Below are 21901 nucleotides of genomic sequence, written 5' to 3' on the forward strand. Positions count from 1 at the left end.
CTGTATAATAAAGGGATCTGTCATTGATCTTAATGACAGGAAGAAGACCTAGAATAATAGTTTCTACCAGTGTATCTTCAAATCCTAGGCACAATCTCAATTCTCAGTGGTACTCAGAACAAACAAACTAAGGTGAACCTTTCCTCAAGTACCTACTTTGATCACTATAATGCAAAAAACAGCAATGATCATCCTAATGCTGAGGAGATTATGGCCTTAGGGATGAGGCATCATTATCCCATCCCTGTCCCATCCTTTCTGCCTGATTGTGGGAAGGACTTTCACAAATGACACAGCAAGGAAGTGCATGTGAAAGTGATCATGTGAATCACTTTCACTCACAAGCATGCTGAACATCATTCAGCCAACTGGGAAGCATGAGTGAAAGTGATTGCAAAAATCACTTTCACATGAAAGCAGGCTGAAAAGTGCTTTCAGCCATTAGCTGAAAATGCTTTTTCCTGTCATTTACAGTCTTTTGTAATAACAGAAGAACCCATTATTATCATGATAGCTGTTTGATGACTGAAAGTGTTTTTCAGCCTGCTTTCATGTGAAAGTGATTTGTGCTATCACTTTCACTCAGGTCATGGATGGGATAAGGACGGGGGAGCAATCCTGTCCCTATCCTGTCCCCATGTGAAAATCTCCTAAATGTAGGAGGGACGTGTAGAATGTGATACCAACATCTGTCAGGTTCAGAATATGATTTGCACACTTGTGACACCTTTTGAATCCGTCCTTCTCAGCAGGAGGATCCTATACTGAGGATATTAGGTGGCATCTCATGAGTATCTATCTCATCAATTCCAACCAATGGAGTAAGATCTGCACCAACAGATCGTACGGGAATTTCTGGAACTCATGGTAGCAAAGACATTGATAGCAACATGGCAGCCTGAGACTGTTGCAATGTCTGAACAGAGGTAATTACTGAGGTAGATGATGTTCAGAAGACAGGTATCAAAGGAGTGGGTCAGTATACATGTGGAGGTGACTGCATTTTCTGAATAGAGGATCTGACTTTTGATTTCTCAGCCTTCTTTGCTTTTGTTTGCTTAGTAGCCTTTTCTGCCTTATTTTGAGAAAGATTATGTTTACATGTTGATTTATCAAAATTCCTGCCTGATTAGAGGGGGGCGATTTGCCCAAGAGGCAAGACTAATGTTGTTGCAGTAGCCAGCACTGGAATTATCACAGAGGCAGAAGATGCCATCAGACCCAAGTCTGATACTGAGATAATAACCTTATAATAATAACTTTATTACGGCCATTTGGCCAGCACATACTGAGATTGAATCCATAGCTCTATGTGAGAAGGACATCATCAAGGGTGGTGGCATGGTATTGAGCACCAAATCATTAACCACCAAATCGGTGGACATCAAAGTGTCTTCTCAGGTGGCCAGTTGTAGTTTAATCTGCCAGTTTTTCAAGGCTTGTTTGGCAAAGCTTCTATATATCAGAAAAGATTGGTTTTGGTTTTGTGACCAATCTTGGTTTTGTGACCAAGATGTATGAGTGTCCAAGTGTCCATCTGAATATCCAGAAGAGCGTGAACAAAATGGTGAAAGTTCTGGAAGCCATGCCTTATTAGGAGTGGTCTAGAGAGGTTACATGATAGCCATATTTAAATAGCTGAAAGGATGTTCAAGAAGGAGCTAGCTTGTTTTTTCTGCTCCAGAGTTTAAGGCACAGAGCAATGGATTCAAGCTACAGGAAAAGAGATTCCACCTAAACATTAGGAAGAACTTGCTGATGGTAAGAGCTGTTTGACAGTGGGACACACTACCTCAGAATGTTGTACAGTATCTTTCTTAGAAAGTTTTTAAATGGGCTGGAAGGCCATCTGTTGGGGATGCTTTGATGGTGTATTCCTGCATAGCAAGGGGTTGGTCTATGATTCTATCTGAGCACGCCAATTTATCCATATACAGAGCAGACAACTTAAACAAATCTGGAGAGTCCATTCACTAAAGAACTGGTTGTGGGAGCCTCAATAATTCACTCAAAGTAGTCTATAAATAATGAAGAAGGAAATGTGAGGGGAAACCTCAAACAGATCACTCAGCATATCTGGGTGAGAAATCACAGCAGGAGAACTCTCCATTTAATGCTGCTCATATGGTAGAGAAAAAGGGAAGAAGAGACTTAGCTGAAGTGTACTTAAGTATGTAAGGTGAGGAAGTGGGGGCAAAGTTCCTAAGTTTTAGAATATTCTGGAAGAAGTTCTGTGTAGGCATAAAGCACATTTTTGTGATTCAGGGAGACCACAACAAAGGTAAATCTATTTTACACATTACCAATGAAGAACAAGCAATCAGCAAAATAAGACAGACTTGCTTCACTAGACATGATAGGACTACAGTATTGTTACACTTGCACAAATTATTCTGTCATGTTGCAGCTATGAATATCTCTAGTAATATCATGCAAATAATTTACCAATAACCATCATTGTAGAGTACAATCTACAAACAAATTTAAATTGGAATTGAAAGGATTTTGTTGCTCGTCTTAATGGCATGTACATAGAAATTGAACTTTCATTGCTTTTATAGAGGTTGCTACTCCTCTCAGTTAACATTTTTCTTACTGAACAAACCAGTAAGGTCCAGTTAAAGTCACACTGACTTCTGTGAGAATTTGTGTGTTAGATATCTACCTCAGTCAGAAGTCAAAAGGCATGACTAGTTGTTAAGAATGTAAGAAGACTCTTACTGGTTGTGGCTAAAGACCCATCTAATCTGTTCCCACACTTATTGCATTCAGAAACAAGGAGAAGCCCTGAACAAAAGAGGAAATACTTTATTGTATTTTTACTTTTGAAATGTAAAAAAAATCTATATACTTTTACTTGAACTGGTTGCATACATTTCATTGTTCATACATCTGCAGTATGCCTCCTCATATATCAATATCATATTATGATTTTAGTAATGTTTTATAACAGATGAGACTATTTAGATATTCATTCAGCCTATACCATTTCATTGACCATGGCTATCTTTAGATCAGCAAGCTTTAACAAGCAATTAGTTTCTATGTTCTACAGTACTACGGTAATTAGTGGAGTATGCAAAAAGAATAGTCATGCAAGAAACTAAATACAGGTTGAGTATGTCTCATCCAGAATTCCAAAATCTGAAATACTCCAAAATCCAAAACTGCCCAAAAGGGTGGCTGAGATAGTGACACCATTACTTCCTGATGGTTTAGTGTACACAAACTTTGTTTTGTGCACAAAACTATTACAAATATGCTATTATAAATGTATAAAATTACCTTCAGGCTATGTATATAAAGTATATATGAAACATAAATTAATTTTATGTTTAGACTTGGGTCCCAATCTCCAAGGTATCTCATTATATACAAATATCCAAAAATCCAAAATAAATAAATAATATAACAATAAAAAACACTTCTGATCCTTGGTATTTCAGATAAAGGAGACTCAACCTGAAAAGTTCGCTACCAACAGTACATTGCTGGCTAACAACAATGCACTGCCCATACAGTGCAAATTATAAAGGTATGTGGCAAATCTGAATAGTGATAGTTAATACTATAATGCAGCTTCTTTCAGCCAGAGTTTTGGAATCTTAACACTTTATGCTCCTATGAGGGAGTACATTGTTGGAAATCAACAATGGTTCTGGCTTCTTTGTTCCAATGATTTCCAATAAAATGTACCTGTGTTACAGTAAGCACTAGGTGTAGGACTGACTGGGCTAACAGGGAATGGGAGCAACAATGATATTCCAAAACCTAATAAGAATATTACAAATTGAACACATTACAAAAGAAATATCTGCCCCCAAATTAGTATTCAACATTTGATGACTGATTAATGTTCAAAAAGGGACCCAGCCCCCTGAAATTCTTCTAGTCTATGGTTTCACACAAGTTCCATTTGTATGTGGCAAAAGAAATTCCAATGGCTGCCCAAAATTTTACTATGCCATTCAGGGACACCATCATCTACAATATAAAATACCACCCATGGGGAATAAAGGATAATGGCAGTGGCCAAAATCTTGTCCTGCTAACACACCACTCAAGCTGCCAGCAGAGATGATGTTATTTATGTGACACAGAAGGAGAGAAACAGCACTATTGCCATGCCAAGTCTTCCACTGTCTTTCCCTCAACCAAAATCTTGCAAATTGCTTTATGCCACATATATTTAAGCAGTCTGCATCTGAGTCTGCTAATGAGATAGCTGTTTGACATACATTGTTTTAGGTTGTATTTACCTCAGTTCAGGCAACTTGATATTAACATTTCTACATGAATTTTATGAAGTTGTGCTCAGCATGATTTCTAGATCCCTGTTTCACATTTAAAATATATATAGCAAATACATCCATATTTTTCACTTAAATCAAGTTGTAGCTATAATTTTCTTTTATATGTAGTAGCTGTTGAGTATGTTCCTTCTCCATAAGTTACACAAAATAGTAACTTATTTTTCATGCTCATATCCCACTTTTCTTCTATGGCACTCATTTTTCATTATACATACACATGTACAAAGTAATACATGAGATTATTCTATTCTTTTCCTTGTAGCAATGCTGTATGATAGGTTAGTCTGAAAGTGTGCCTCATACTTGAGCAAAGATCTGAACCGTGTGCTAAATCCAACTTCCACTTGTGGTTGCAAAAGAACTTTACTTCTCATTCCCTTTCAATTATCCATGTCTCCACATCCAGAGGATTTCCTAATTCTACAGATCTGGTTTTGGGAATTCACAGGGAACTGAAGTGAGAGAGGAACTCTGCTTTCAAATTCTGCTGGATGGCACTATTCTGCCAATAGAATATTATTGGTGGATACTGTCCCAGCTCCCTCATGAAAAGTTCCACACTCTAATCACTTCACATTGGGCACAGTCCATCAGAGACATGTTGATCTGTGCCAGATTTTAGTGCAGATATGGAGCTGCACCATATATAGCTTAATTTCATGATTTTCTGCTTGGAAGTAAATCCAGCCAAATTCAATGGGACTTCCTCTCTGGTTAAGTGTGAACATGTGATTTATGTACTTTACAGAGAAACTAATGCCTTCAGGAGAATTCTAATATATTAGAGTAATAATTTTCATTTTAACAGCTCTTCCTTTCCTATAAACATTACCGTACCTTTATATTTTGAGGAAATGATATTGGAAATGAAAACAGAAAAGAGATGTCATTTTATTTTATGAACTTCAACTTTGTACCTCAAAATACATTTTGAAAATAACAATTATGCATTTATATGCCATTAGATGTAGAAGAAATAATGTTAGGGGATTCAAAGGAAGGTACAGAGAGGAAAAAGCAGTGCTCCTCTTCCCAGGCATAAATGTAACAATTTTAAGTATAAGTTCTTGGCACAAAATGAACTAAAACGATCTCTTCTCCCCAAAACTACTTTTGTGAAGGAGTCATTCATTTTACTAGGTCTCCAGTTGCACCGGTTTCTGATGAACTGTAGTTCGTGTAACAATTTTATGTTTTCCGCTTTATTTTTCTCATAAGTATAATTTTTCTCTTTCTTATTTTTGTCATAAGTACCAATTTATTAATAGTGTCATAGTTTGAATGTTTGCACTACATCCAAGGGTATTAAAAGAACTGCCAACTGTAATCTCAGAGCCATTGGCAATAATCTTTGAGAACTCCTGGAGAACAACAGAAGCCCCAACAAACTGGAGGAAAACATCCCATCTTCAAAAAGGGGAAAAAAGAAGATCTCAGCAATTATTGCCCAGTTAGTCTGACATCGATACCAGGAAAGATTCTAGAGCAGATTATTAAACAGAGAGTCTGTGAATATTTACAAGGGAATGCCATAAACACAAAAAGTCAACATGGATTTCTCAAAAACAAGTCTTGTCGACTAATTTGATCTCTCTTTTTTGATACAATTACCAGCTTGGTAGATGAAAGGAATGCTGTAGGCATAGCACATCTTGATTTCAGTAAGGCCTTTGACAAAGTTCCCCATCACATTCTAGCAAACAAGCTTGTAAAATGTGGGCTAGACAATGCAACTGTTAAATGGATTTATAATTTGGCTGACTGGCCAAACCCAAAGGGTGCTCAGCAATGGCTCCTCTTCAGCTTGGAGAGAGGTCACCAGTGAGATGCCACAGGGTTCTGTCCTGGTCCCAGTGCTATTCAACATCTTTATCAATGACTTGGATGAAAGAAAAGAGGGCATGCTTATCAAATTTGCAGATTAAATTAGGAGGATAGCTAATATCCCAGAGAATAATAATAATTAATTAATAATTTGTTTTATTTATATACTGCTATTCCAAAGATCATAGCGGTGAACAGCAAGTAAGCTAATTAGCAAGTAAGCTAATTTGCCCCCAACAGTCTGGGTACTCATTTTAGCGACCTCGGAAGGATGTGAGCCTGAGTCGAGCTTGGGCCCTTTTGCTGGTCTTGAACTCGCAACCTTGTGGTTTTGAGTGAATGGCTGCAGTACAGGCATTTAACCACTGCGCCACCAGGGCAGAAGAGGATCAAAATTTCCAATGACCTTAATAGATTAGAAAGCTGGGCCAAAACTAACAAAATGAACTTCAGCAGGGAGAAATGTAAGATACTGCACTTAAGACAAAAAATGAAATGCATAGATATAAGATGGGGGATACCTGAATTAACAACAACATGTGTGAAAGGGATGTAGACCACAAGCTGAACATGAGTCAACAGTGTGATGTGGCAGCTAAAAAGGCCAATGCAATTCTAGGCTAGAATTTCAATAGCAATTTCAATAGCAATTTCAATAGAATATATTTCAATAGAAATATAGTGTCTAGAGCAAGGGAGTTAATAGGGCCACTCTATCCTGCTTTGGTCAGACTTCACCAGGAATACTCTGTCCAATTCTCGGCACCACAATTCAAAAAGGATGCTGACTAGCTGAAGCGTGTCTCCAGAACATGGCGACCCAAATGGTGAAATCATGCCCTATGGGGAGAGACATAGGGAGCTGGGAATGTTTAGCCAGGAGAAGAGAAGGTTAAGAAGTGATAAGATAGCTCTGTTTAAGTATTTGAAGGGGTGTCAAATTGGGGGTGAAGCAAGCTTGTTTTCTGCTGCTATTCAGAGAATAAAACCTGGAACAATGGATGCAAGCTACAGGAAAAGAGATTTCCCCTAAACATTAGGAAGAACTTCCTGGCAGTAAGAGCTGAATAAATCAAATGGCTACAAAAAGCATTTAAAATAAAAGAAAATGAATAGATTTGTAATTTTCCAGCTCTTGCCCCCTACTCTCAACCGAATCAGAAGCTTGTTACATTTTGCCTGATAATACCTGACTGAACTGCTACTAAAGGCAGAAATGTAGCAGTACATTCAGTCCCTGTCAGCAGGACAACAGGTTGGTATCATTTTGGCCTCAGTAATCATTCATCTACCATAGTTTTAATAAAAATTCAGCAGTGTCTCAACTAGACAATTCTATCACCTTTGCAATTATTGCAGTCGTTCATAAACATATAGACAGAGATTCCAAATAAACTTGAAATGAAAGTCTATTGATTTTGGAATAAATAAAATCACTTTGGTTCTAACCAACTGATACACATATTTTATTACTGTCATTATTGTTACTTTCATTATATTAATAATAATTATTAGATTTACAACCATTGTCATCATCATCATTGTGCATCACTGCTTATTACAGTATAGATTAGATATTTTTAACAACCAGTGCCCAAAAACCCATTTCACAATAATGATGCTTTACTTACAAGTTTTGCAGCACCCTTCTAGGAATGGCACAATATATCCTCCAACCTGAATTAGAACAAAGTAAGAATATTCAGTCCCACTAAGAAATCTTTCTTTATCAGTAAGTCAATATTCCTCATATTATAAAAAATGACATATTGGAAATGACATAACCAAGCCTTTGTTGATGTTGTTGTGTATCTTCAAATCATTCCCACCTTATGGCGATCCTAAGGCAGGGTTTTCTTGACAAGATCTGTTAAGAGGAGGTTCGCCATCCTCTGAGGCTGAGAGAGTGTGACTTGCCCAAGGTCACCCAGTCAGTTGCCATGGCACAGCTGGGATTCAAACCCTGGTCTCCAGAGTCACAGTCCAACACTCAAACCACAATGTCATACTAGCTGCTCTTTTAAGGATTCTAAATGGTAAGCCGACTAAAATCTAGGGCACTGGTTTTTAACCATTTGGGGATGTCATGGGCACCTTTGAGAAGAAAAGCTATGGATCCTTTCCCCAGAAAAATGAATTTATATACAATTTTCAGTAACAAGAAGGAAACTGCCAAAAAGCATTTGCACCTGATTCATTGACCCCATGAAGCCCATCCACAGACCTTTTAGGTATCAATGGATCACAGGTTAAGAATCTCTGAACTAAAGTGTAACAATGTATATGAATTAAATTAAATTAAAAGTAAATTTTAAAAATGGACTTGTGGTATTTCCAGAAGTGAATCCTCTTTTGTATTATGTTAATGTTTTTTTGGGGGGGGGGGAGGGTGCTTGCAGAACTACAATGTAGTGCCATACAATCATTGTTGTTATGTGTTATATTGGAAAGGGACCCACATAAATCATGACAGGATGTACATAGACTTCAATATACTTTTCCTGCCCATGTCAACCTCTCTTACACATCAAGAATAAATATTCCAGAATTCTAAAGTCCTCCATGGTGGTGGGTCCTAGTCTCTTTTTTCTGAGGATGATACACCTGCTAATAATATTTCCGGCCTCTCCCAATGGATTGAAGCAGGATTACAAACATAAAACCACAATATCATCACTTAAAAATACAAAAAATACAATTCAGGACGATAAAAACATCATCTAACATTCAGTATTAGAGCCAAAAGTAGGATTTTCCTTAGGTTTGTCATAGAAACTTGAATGAATATAGAATCAAAAATCATAAATGTACTCTGGAGCTGTCTATGCATTCTGAGAAAGAAAGCATCACACTGTGTAACCACAATACATAACAGAATAATAGTAGAAAAGATAAGTTTAAAACAATTTAGCAAGATACATTATTTTTAAATTAAAAGACTATAACAATGAAAAGATGGACAAAGCACTGACCTTTACACACTCTGTTTCATTAAAGGGTGGGCAGCTGATGGCTGAAGAAACTAGGACAGGTCCAATTGGTGTGTTTGTACACTCATATCTGATACAATTCGAAATCCAGGTGCTGCCAGGCTATTTAATTATTTAAAATCACCATCAGAAATACAAGCATATCAAAATGTCATTAATATTTTCAGGAAATAAAAAACCTGGGTCAAAATAAGCTTAAATAATATGGGCCTTGATTGTCCACATTATTTCCCATCCATTTGGAGGGATGGAATCAAACCCCCTGTGAATGGGAAGCATCCACTGTACTGTCCATCTTAAGAAAGAAAATTTCCATATATAGCCTTTAAGTGATCACTGGTGCAGCTAGGTACTTTTAGATCCCAGTCATAATGATCTTGGGGGCACTTTAAATTACCATGTTGAATTATGCCAGTTATGAAATACTAGTCTAGAATTCTGTTTGCGTTTTGGCCATATTTGCCCATGAGATGTCCAAAGACAGGGGACAAGTGCAATACCAAACTTGTGTTGAAAATATGTGCTGAAAATATTATTTGTCCTCTTTCCCTCTCCCATCCCTTATGCAAAGATACCAAGCCTGTCTACAGTTAAATAGCTTTTTTCCCATAGCATTCATTATACTTGGATATTTGTGGCCTTCCTTTCCAATTTTACCATGTTCTATATCTATATAATATTGCCACCTCAGTATTTTTAATAGAAGCAAATCATGGAAAGAAGACTGCTCAGAGTCAACACTTTCCCCGCTAAATTTGTCTATTCAACTTCCAAATCCAAATACTTTTTTGCAATCTATAAACTTTCAATGAATTAATTTTGTACTTCTTTAGCTGTCTTGTACATAGCAAATATATACAAGAAGTGTCATGGCAATGGATTTACACAGCTATAGTGAGCTCCAAGTATGTCACATCCTACCTAGCAGAGGCATCACTGAAAATGAAATATCCAAATTCTTATTTCCTGATCTGTCTTAATTCATGGTGTTATTTATATTTGAACAGAAATTCACTGCCAATCAAAGAATAAACTCTTCCAATATGAGTACTTTTGTTTGGAAATACAAATCCACCACTTGTATTTAGTTAAACAGTTACACTCCCTATACCTCCACCAGGAAGAAATGCAGGCACTAATTACCTTAAAATGTGAAAGTGTTCCATTGCTGAAAGTATGGATACAAGATACATTCTTACATATTCCACAGCATGTTGTTAAATCCTTTGGAGATTCATACATCTGGTGCTGAAAATGTCAAGGGAGTAACTTCAATTAAGATGTGACAAAGAATAAAAAACACAACAGTGTATTTTTATATCATGAAACTATATAGGATTAGAAAATCTTTACAACTCTGAATTGTACCCAACATAATTCTAGTGAGAAAAGTGCAAGCGTATCCTGCTAGCAAAGGGCTAGGCAACTTGTGGCCCTACAGATATTACAGGACTGCAACTCCCATTAAGCCTAGTTAGCAAAATCAGTCATGGGGATTACTGTTTAGAATGCCACAACTTGTCCATCTTTGCACTAGCAGAACAACTAATGCAAGCAAATACCTAGTACTGTGATGCTGTCAACACATTTGAGCAGTGTGTTGTGCAGTGACATCACTGGATACAACCCATGGATACAACTTTCTTAAAATATACTACTGTATTACTAGAAGAAAAGTTTATTTCAGAGGTTGTTTTGCTTGAACTTAAGATAATTGATCTCAAACTGATGCTCAAACTGCTGCTCAGGCATGAAATACTTTTCCACACTATCGGTATTTAGGGCAATACCTCTGCAGTTTGACAAGAAGTGACAAGGACCAATGACTTGCTGGTAGGAGGAAGCTGTTGGGGTCATTATTCAGCATCCCACTTTCCAGTACTTCAAACTGTCTTTGCTTGGTGAGGTTGCTGGGCTTCTGTGATTGTTTTGGGATTACCTGGGATCACTGTAATGTTGCCACACTCATAAATGTGAACTGCAATATTTACAATGTTATTAAGTCTTATTTATGGTATTCTAAGTAAGTAAAAAGGATGCCAGCCATATGCCCCAAATATTATTTGAAATTAATCATGTTATCCACTGATAATGCATTTTTATTTATAATCAACAGATTTATTTAATATATTATACATATCTACTGCTTCTGACAACTCTTGAAACTATTACATACACAGGGTTCTAACCCTGAGTATATACTTCTGTAGATGTCATTACAGTGCAATAGTTCTTGTAAGAAAACACTATAAGCATCACGTTAAGCAGTGTTTGCAAACTGTCCTTACATTAGTGATATATAGGTGGTAAAAACTGTGTAAATATATATCGCCTGTAGTATTTAAAAAAATAATCTACTGCTTTTTATTCCTGTCTTTTTTATTTTCATTTACCAATGAAAACTCATAGTTTAATGCTTAACTTCTTACAGATTTGCACCTTGCTGCACAATTTACAGTGGAGGTATTTATCTGATAGTACTTGGTAACAGGATCAATTATGCTTGTGCAGTAGGAAGTGTGACAAAGCCCATCAGGTGAATGTTCAACAATGGACTGTCCAGGAAGCAGAACACCTCTTTCATTGTTCAGGCACACTTTGTCTCTTGCTGGAACAAATTTCCAAAAGTAGAAAATACATTGTGTAAGTTTACTTCAGATGATCAAAAGTGATATCAGTTGCTGTTTCAAATAAAAGAAAGTGAGAAGGTACATTTTTATTGTTGCTTCACAAGAACCATTGGGCAGGTAATGCATGAAAATTAATATACTAATATCCATCAATGGCTTTATATTGATTCATTTTATTGCTGCTTGTAACAGCATAACTTTGACAGATTCATTCATTAAACATTTGAATGTTCAACTTTTCTTGAAAGCTTGAGAAAACTGCTCAGACAGTGAAATATTTTCTTAGAGATGGTTCTCTTATTTATATTTTCTGCCTCTCCCAATGGATCGAGTGGGATTACAACCATAAAACAGCAGTAACATCTAGACTGCATGCAATAAAACAATACATAACTCAAAAAATACAGTTTAAAACAATAAAAACATCATCTAAAATGCACAATTACAGCCAGAAGTGGGATCTTTCTTAGGTTCTTTATAAAAGATCGGTTGGGTAGGCCCACTGGAAGAGATCCATTTTAAGTGCCTTCTTGAAGGCATCTAAAGTGGTAATAAGACAGATCTCTTCTGGTAAGTTATTCCATAACTTGGGGATTATGGCTGTATATGCTCTATGGGAAGTTGATGTTAACTTGGTCTTTGAATATTCTAATAGATTCTTCCCAGATGTTCTGAGGGTGCGGGGTGGATTATGTAGGGAGAAGCTTTCCCACAAGTAGCTTGGGCCCAAGCCATGTAGGGCTTTAAAGTAAATGACCAACACTTTGTATGTATTGCACCCAGAAGCTAATTGGCGGCCAATGAAGAGATTTTAGCACTGATGTTATATGGTCTGACCTAGATGTTCCAGTGACCATTTTGAACCAACTGAAGCTTCCGAACTTGATACAAAGGTAGCCCCATGTAGAGCATGTTACAGAAATCTAAATGAGAGATTACCAGTGCATGTACCACTGTTTCAAGATCCTTTTGGTTCAGGTAGGGACACAGTTGGCATATCAGCCAAAGCTGGTACCAAGCACTTCTGGCTATCATATCCATTTTAGATGATAACTGTAGAGATGAGTCCAGGAGTACTCCCAAACTGTGAACTTTGTCCTTTAGGGGAAGTGTGATCCCGTCCAGGACTGGTTAACAAATCTCCATCCCCGGACTTGGAGTACCTATCACGAGTACCTCCATTTTCTCTGGATTCAGCTTGAGTTTGTTTTCCCTCATCCAGCCCATTACTGACCCTAGGCAGGCATCCAGAGGAGAGATGCCATCCTTAGTCACTGTAACAGTCGGAGACATAGAGAGATAGATCTGGGTGTCATCAGCGTACTGATAACACCACACTCCATGTCCCTGAATGATCTCTCCCAGCGGCTTCATGTAAATGTTGAACAGCATGGGGGATAGAATGGTGCCCTGGGGGATGCCAGATGTCAGCTCTCTCTTAGAGGAGCAGCTATCCCCCAGCATCACCATGTGGAATCTGCCCAAAAGGTAAGAATGGAGCCACTGGAGCGCAGTGCCCCAAATAACCTAATTCCCTCAGGCGTTCCAGAAGAATACTATGGTCAATGGTATTGAAGGCCGCTGAGATGTCCAAGAGCACCAACAGGGTCACACTTCCCCTGTCAATACTCAGACGGAGATCATCGACTAAGGCGACCATGGCTGTCTCAACTCTTTATCCCGCCATGAAGCCAGTTTGAAATGGGTCCAGATAATCAGTTTCATCCAAGACAGCTTGGAATTGGAAGGCAACTGCCCTCTTGATCACTTTGCTCAAGAATGGTAAAAGGGAGTCCGGTCTGTAGTTGTTTCTCATCAGGGGGTCCAGGAAGGGTGTTTTCAGAAGCGGTTTCACTATTGCTTGTTTTAATTTTGATGGAAATATTCCCTCCTGAAAGGATGCATTTATTATAAGTTGTAATAATGTTTTTATTGCATCCCCTCTCTGAGCTGTCAGCCATGATGGGCAAGGATCAAGAGGGCACATTGTCTTCCTTACACTTCCAAGGAGCTTGTCCACTTCATCAGTATTTACAAGCTCAAAATGATCCAGTTTAATATAGTCCACGGAGTCACTGGATATCTCTCTTATTGTTTCAGTTATAATGTTAGCATCGAGAGATTTTATCTGTGAAAAAGTTGTTAAAAGTATCACAGCAGGCCTTAGTTGGTTCCAATAAAGGGTTCAGGGTGGGAGGCAGCTGGGTTAACTCTTTAACCACCCTGAACAGCTCTGCTGGATGAGATTCTGCAGAAGCAATACGTGTAGCATATAGAAAGAGTTCTTTGCTGAATCTACTGCCACTCTGTAAGAATCCAATAGTGTCTTATGACCTGTCTTGTCAGATGAACGCTGATGTTTCTGCCAGCAGCACTCTAGTCGTTGTGCAGCCTGCTTCATTTGATTAAGATTTTCCGTGTACCATGGTTTTTTATTTGAAGCGGGCTGGAAAGGACACTCAGGAGCAACAGTGTCTATAGCTCTGGTAAGATCGTTATTCCAGATATCAACCAGGGCTTCGACAGAATCGCCACCGTTCCCAACCATAAAACCCTCTAGGGCTTCCTGGAACCTTTTGGGTTCCATCAGCCTTTGAGGGTGCACCATTCTAATAGGTCCTCTACCCCCGAGGGGGATCTGGGTAGTGGCCTTCAGTCCCACCCTGTCCAGAAAATGATCCGTCCATGACAGAGCAGAGATATTATTTACCTCTGCGTACGGATGTTCCGAGTCTGTACTAAAGACCACATTGAGTGTATTACCAGCACAATGTGTAGGACCCAAGACTAAGTGGGACAGGCCCATGGTAGTCATGGAATCCATGAACTCCCGAGCTGCACCTGCCAGATCTAATGAGCCAGCCTCAAAGGGGATATTGAGGTCCCCCAGGACCAGAATAACATTTTTCCCCCACAGGTAGAACCTCTTATTTACTTACAACATTTGTACTTAGTGCAGTGACAAACATTTTCTGTGCTGTTCTGGAATTGTTCATCTAGAATCACCTTCTCTCCCTGTCACAAGAAGCATAGTATCAATGTTATTTTATACATAGGACATTTCAATGTCAATTTCATTTTCCTCCAACTGTACTTTCTTATTAGCAGCAAAGTGCACATTTTAAAAGCTCAAAGCTATCAAAATTTATTCTACTTACAGTTCTTTATTTTACTGTACAGAAAAAAGTCATTCACAGTGCAATCCTATATTGTTAATGAAAAGTACATTTAATTGCACTTGGTGGGGTTTACTACCAGACAAATGAGTACAGGGTTGTGGTACATGCTTCCATGGGACTTAGTCAATCTCAGTAAGATTTACTTCTTAGTAAACTTCAATAAGATTGCCTTGCTCAAACATTCACACTAAACAGCATTTGATGGCATCTCAGATGTAATAATAATAATAATAATAATAATAATAATAGTATTAGATGGTTCAGTATTAGCCATTTGTAAATAAGGAGATCTGGTGGCGCAGTGGTTAAATGCCAGTACTGCAGCCACTCATTCACTCACAAACCATAAGGTTGAAAGTTCAAAACCAGTGAAAGAGCTCAAGCTCGTCTCAGGCTTGTATCCTTCTGAGGTCGCTAAAATGAGTACCCAGATTGTTGGGGGCAATTAGTTTACACTTTTAAACCGCTTAGGTAGTGCTTAAGTGCACTGATAAGCAGTATAGAAATGTACTTGCTATTGCTACTGCTATAATGGAAGGGGCAATTTATTTCCAGATCAGGTCACTGCAAGGGATCTCAATCTTGGCTTATTTTCTTCTTATACACACAAACCAAATAATCTGAAAAGTCTTAACAATCCTGGTTGAGATTAAAAGAACTTGTATAATTTTTAATGATTTTTTAAAAATATATTTTGAGTCTTGTCTGTGAAATATTCATTTGTGGAAAGTACAAAAAAAAACCTTCTGACATTTACATACTGTATTATTTTCCATGCAAAACCTTGCATTTTATATTTCACACAAAAGAATCCTAAAATGCTAAAACTCTGTTAGTTGACTATTTTTCTTAATGTCAGCTTTAAAGTTGAACACCTAGCTTTAAATCCAGACTGTTCCTCATCTATAATTTAGTTATCCTCCATTCAGGTAGAATGTTTACCACTTTTTAGGTAGCATTCATAAACTTTCCTAATAAATGAGAGAAGACTAACAGTACAATAATAGCTCATTTGGGCCCAAAACAGATAGGCCAAAAGGGCCGTCATCAAACCGCTTTGGGGGTATGGCATTTAGATGATGCATGCCCGAAATGCAACCGGAAGCCACCTCAATGCTGCTCCAAGGCAAAAGAACCAGTCCAAAAAGGAGCAAGCAAAAACAAAAAAGCTCCTTTTTGGTGGTCTAGTTCAGGACCATGGCAGCAGCCACATACATACACCATGGTCCTGCAACAATTGGGGTAGAAGCAGTCTCTGGCCACTCCTTTTGCTGTTCCGGCTGCTTGAGGTCTTAGTCACCTTACTTGAAAACAGGCATTAAAATTGCTTTATTTCGAGCATCAGGAACTTTATCAACATTTTTAATAAAAGAAAAGAGAGCTGGAAGTGGTTTGCACCTTAAATTTTAATAAATTAGGTGGTATGGAATCTGGCCCAGGGACTTTACTAGGTGTATGTATGGATATTCAGTCAAGAATTTATCCAGGAGTTACAGTCTCCCACTCTGGAACATCAGGAGGGATTTAAATAATAAATAAATAAAACTTTTATTTATATCCTGCTTTTCTATGACAAGACAATCAAAGCGGCTATAACGTGAATTGAAGACTTAGTAAGATCATGAAGAACATCAGAAAGCTATCTTCTTACTCATACATACCGATACAAGAAAAAAGGAAATGTATAACCATTAGGCCGTTATAATAGACCCTAACATTTTACTATTCCTTCCTTTGAGTGTCAAAATTCAATAAATTTCATTTTTCACCCCGGTGCAGCTCTTTCCTTTTGATTGATAAGTGTTTAACATTTCTGCTTAAAATCATAAGCTTCAGGTAAGCACTTGTCTCAGTCTCTATCACAGTTAAGGTATATCTGCTTTATTTGTATTGTGATCAAACCATTTTTTGTTCCTAAGATTACTATAACTTTCTGGTGAACTGGTACTTATTTAAGTACCTTTAGGCTTCAGAAATGAATACAATGTAATAATATAATTAATATAATCATTTAGTACAATTATAATTTTCTCAATGCAGTATCTCAGGGGTGAAACAGAAAGGCAAAATAAAGCAGCTTCCAGCTGATTTGAAGACAAGCTGCTTATATGACCCATGCCTCCAAAACACGTGAAAGCACAATGAAGACATGCTCTAGGGCTAAAAACTGGAGCAAAAAGAAGCTAATATACTCCAGCTTAGCAGGGAAAATGCATATTTTTGCATCTGCATATAAACAGCTTGACTTTTCTTCACAAAGGCAAGAAAATTTACCATATTTTTAAAGTAATGGTTACAGAGTGAAATGTACCCCAAATCTATGAAGGAAAGAAAATACACAGCTTGTAGATATTTCATTTATGATATATTTTAGTAAGATATATCCTTACCAGTTTACACTGAGGCTTAGGAATTGTGTCACATGCACACTCTAAAATAATAATATAAAAATGGACATGATCAATCTTCAAAAATCTATCCATGCAATGAATGCAATGAAACACCAGGAAAATTTATTTCCTCAAATGATATATTCCAACAATCATCAGGCATTCCAAAAAACAAAAATAAAGTATTTTGGCATTGTAAAACAAACAAATTAATTGTGATTAGGAGCCCTGGTGGCACAGTGGTTAAATGCCTGTACTGCAGCCACTCACTCAAAACCACAAAGTTGCGAGTTGAAGACCAGCAAAAGGGCTCAAGCTTGACTCAGGCTTGCATCCTTCTGAGGTCTCTAAAATGAGTACCCAGATTGTTGGGCAACTAGCTTACAGTTGTTAACCACTTAGACACTGCTATGTCAGTATGAAGCAGCATATAAATGAAGCTGGGTTTTTTTTTTAATATGAAGTTTCAAGCAGCCCATGTGATTAAATGGCAGAGGCATCTTCCATTGGATGATCATAGACAAGATATTGTCCAGCATTCTATACCTACTTTCACTCAAATCCGACTTCTTTCTTAGGATTTTTAGCACATTAGATCACTTTCTCCCTACAACATTGAAAATAATTACCTTCACTGGACTCTGTACTATATACACACTCTGTACCAGAGGGCATGTGTACATATACAAAATATGTTTTTGGCCTACAGATCCCATCAACCCTAGTAAGCATAACCAGTGGTGAAGGGTTATGGCAGTCAAAAAATGTAGAGGCCAAACTGCCTGCCCATTTTTTATATCTAGTAGAACTGGAAGTAGGGTTCCATTCAATCAATAAAACTTTTCAGTTCTCCCTTCTTACTTCTGTCCCTTGTACCTGCCAAGAAGACACTCCTCAGGTTCTGAGATCCTCTAAAACTCCATCAAAAGGGAAATAATGTTAACTTTAGACCTAAACCATTCAGATTTTACCAGAAATAAGATCATTTAAATTTTATTAATTTTAAGTACTAATAAAATTAAATGATCAAAATAGAGATGGAGACAAACTTTTTGTCAGTTGAGAAAATACTTTGAAAATATTCATTGTTATCTTATGATACATATCTCTGCAGAAGACAACTCTACTCTGCTCTCCACACTATAGCTAGATTACTGATAATTTTGCATATTACTAGAAATGTCCATATTTTCCAGTAATCCAGGAATGCTGTTTACAATCCAGGATTGCTGTTTGCATTATCACGCACACACTGGTCTAAGTTAATTAAATAGCAATGAAAAGAAATGCAATTACCACATGTACGATATGGACAGCACTTTTCTGGACTCCACACTTCTACCAAAGACATCCCTAAGACACACTTAAATTCAGGACAACGAAAGGTTTCACAAACTGCAAATTAAAATGCAAGAAGAGATAGAAATTGGGTTAAATATCTCAGAAGGAAATGAATTACTGAAACTGATAACCAAAAGTTGAAAATAATGTTGGAGTAATTGTGCATGAAACAATAGAAAATATTTTGATTGACAGGTGACATATATTCCACGGGACAACCGCAGACTGCTGAGTCAGGAGCACATGGCATGAGGCAAAGCTGCTGCAAGTTTACACCATGCTATGTGGCACAGAACAATGACTCAAAGTCAACCTTCTATGTAAGTGGACCAAGAGACTAGTCACATGTGGGTTAGTTGGATTGTTTGGAGAGTTGGAAAGTTGTTTGGAGCAGACAATGAGGGGAGAGAGAGAGAGTGTGTGTATACATATATACATACACACATACAGTTGTCCCTCCATATTTGCTAGGGTTAGCGGAACAAGCCCCCCGTGAATATGGAAAAACCACAAATAACAAAAACACTGTTTTTACCTGAGAGGACACCTCTCTAGGAACCTCTAGGTCCTCCAGTGCAACTGTGTGGTCAATGTCCAACATACACATACACTGACCATAGAATGGCACTGGAGTAGCTACAAATGGTCTTTCAATGCAACTTTTAGTTAAAGTTGACCACAGAGTTACACTGGAGGACCTAGACAGTCCTAGAGAGAACGTATTAATGAAATCCGTGAATGATCAAATCTGCAAATATCAAATCTGCAAATATGGAGGGATGACTGTATATTGTATTATATTGTACACACTGTGACTGATGATAAAGTCTCCAGAACTTTGGATGAATCAACTACGTCTATAAATTTGTAGACTGTAAAAGATTAGATTGTAATCTTTTATTGTAGTTTCTTAACTGTAATGTTGTAACTTGTTGTGCTGTATTACCTTCATTATTTCATTGTTTATTGGCATCTGCTTTGTTTTATTTTTGGAATGCGGGGTTGGAAATGGGGATTTCTTTTTGATTATTACTGATTTGATCATATTGATAATCTTCTGTGTTAGGCTTTTGTCATTATTGAATTGTTACAATATTATTATTATGTTTTTTGCCATGTATTGCTATGTTACATTTGTTTATTATTTTATCTTTATTGTTATTGTTTATTGCTACTGTTTTGTATTATGTCTACTGTTGTAAGCTGCCCAGATTCCCAGTGATTGGGCGGGATATAAATAAATCCTATTATTATTATTATTATTATTATTATTATTATTATTATTATTATTATTTTGAGTGTCAAAAGTGATCAGTGCATTGGCAAAACCAATAGCTGGGTGTTTTTGTTTTTGAACTCTGTTTTGATATCGTTTTGGCAGCATCTGGGTAGACTTGTCCCCAGACTGTGCTGGTAGTTGGCTTTCCCCTCGCCAACAAAAAATTATCATGTTTAACAGCTGAACTATGAATTATATGTTTAACAGCTATAGAACTCAACTAGTAAATATTACATCAAGATGTGGAATCTCTTGCCATATAGTAGTCACACATATGATTTTACTACTGTTATCCATGATTAAACACAACAGATATGTGATTATTTAAAGCCTGGGTAGTTGCAGCATGAAACTATGCCCTGGTTTGCAACCCAGAAATCCTTTGCATAAAATTAAGCTGTGATCAGCAGCCTTGGAAGCTGTGCTATTAGGCTTTACATTTGAACCGACATGTTCAGTTGTGTTTTGCATGTGAAAAGGCTTTTTATACTTAGGCATACCCCTGAATAAACATGCAGAGAACTGAACTACTCATTGTATACTTGGGAAAATGTCTACAATAATAAGAATTTCATCAACTGAAACGGATTATCTAGACCCATTTCAAACCGGCTTTCGGGCAGGTTACGGGGTTGAGACTGCTATGGTCGCCTTGGTCGATGATCTCCGTCTGGGCATGGACAGGGGTAGCGTGTCCCTGTTAGTGCTCTTGGACATCTCAGCGGCTTTCGATACCATAGACCATGGTATCCTTCTGGAGCGCCTGGCGGAGGTGGGAATTGGGGGCACTGCACGCCAGTGGTTCCGTTTCTACCTCTCCGGGAGGTTCCAGATGGTGCAGCTGGGAGACGTGTGCTCCGATAAGAGGGCCCTTACATCTGGGGTCCCTCAAGAAGCCATTCTGTCTCCCATGCTCTTTAACATTTACATGAAACTGCTGGGAGAGATCATCCGGAGACATGGGGCGTGGGGTTATCAGAACGCTGATGACACCCAAATAGTTTTCTCTATGTCTCCGACTGATGCAATGACCGAGGTTGGCGTCTCTCCTCTCGTTGCCTGTCTGGAGTCGGTAATGGGATGGATGAGGGACAACAGACTCAGCCTGAATCCAGAGAAGATGGAAGTACTCGTGATAGGTCCTCCCGGTTCAGGGTTGGCGGTGGTTCCACCTGTCCTGAACGCAATCACGCTCTCCGTGAAGGACTCGGTATGCAGTCTGGGGGTGCTCCTTGATTCGTCACTCCACCTTACATCTCAGGTGGATGCGACGGTCAGGAGCACCTGTTATCAGCTTCGGCTGATACGCCAGCTGCGACCCTACCTTGACCGGAGGGACGTTGAAACTGTTGTACATGCCCTGGTAACCTCTCGCTTGGATTTCTGTAATGCGCTCTACATGGGGCAACCCTTGTACCATACCCAGAAGCTGCAACTCGTGCAGAATATGGCAGCCCGACTGGTCACTGGCACTGCCAGGGCCAGTCATATAACACCAGTCCTTAAAGACTTACATTGGCTGCCTATCCGCTTCCGGGCGCAATACAAGGTGTTGGTTATCACCTATAAAGCCCTAAATGGCTTGGGCCCAGGGTACCTGGAGGACCGCCTCTCCCCGTACAATCCGCCCCGCACACTCAGATCATCAGAGCAGCAATTGCTAAGAGTTCCAGAGGGGAAATATATGTCCACTTCTAGGAGGGCCTTCTCCATCTCGGCCCCCAACCTCTGGAACTCGCTGCCCTTCGAGCTCCGCTGAACCACTTCCCTAGCCCAATTTAAGAAGGGGTTAAAAACCTACTTATTTGAGCAGGCTTACCCCTGACCTCTGCCCCAGAATACTTCCTCCCACCCCTTTTTCGTGGTCAGCATTGTTATGCCGGTATGAATTTTATGAATTGTATTATTATTATTGCATTGTTTTAACCAATTTTGTATAGCTGTATTGTTGTATG

At 38.3% G+C, this 21901-nt stretch overlaps 1 protein-coding gene across 1 annotated transcript in view; it reads right to left on the bottom strand.

The window, feature by feature from the left end:
- Nucleotides 1-21901, bottom strand: part of OTOG (otogelin) — a 165019-nt gene that overhangs the window by 10394 nt on the left and 132724 nt on the right. The window contains exons 48-54 of the mRNA XM_042459445.1: nucleotides 18623-18721; nucleotides 17327-17367; nucleotides 14693-14772; nucleotides 11557-11731; nucleotides 10271-10375; nucleotides 9110-9229; nucleotides 7769-7814 (exon numbers count right to left, since the gene is read on the bottom strand). Of these exons, the coding sequence (XP_042315379.1) occupies nucleotides 7769-7814; nucleotides 9110-9229; nucleotides 10271-10375; nucleotides 11557-11731; nucleotides 14693-14772; nucleotides 17327-17367; nucleotides 18623-18721 (666 nt within the window). The remainder of the gene's footprint in view (nucleotides 1-7768; nucleotides 7815-9109; nucleotides 9230-10270; nucleotides 10376-11556; nucleotides 11732-14692; nucleotides 14773-17326; nucleotides 17368-18622; nucleotides 18722-21901) is intronic.

This window comes from Sceloporus undulatus, chromosome 1 (genome assembly GCF_019175285.1).
Source record: "Sceloporus undulatus isolate JIND9_A2432 ecotype Alabama chromosome 1, SceUnd_v1.1, whole genome shotgun sequence".
Taxonomy (NCBI): Eukaryota; Metazoa; Chordata; class Lepidosauria; order Squamata; family Phrynosomatidae; genus Sceloporus; species Sceloporus undulatus.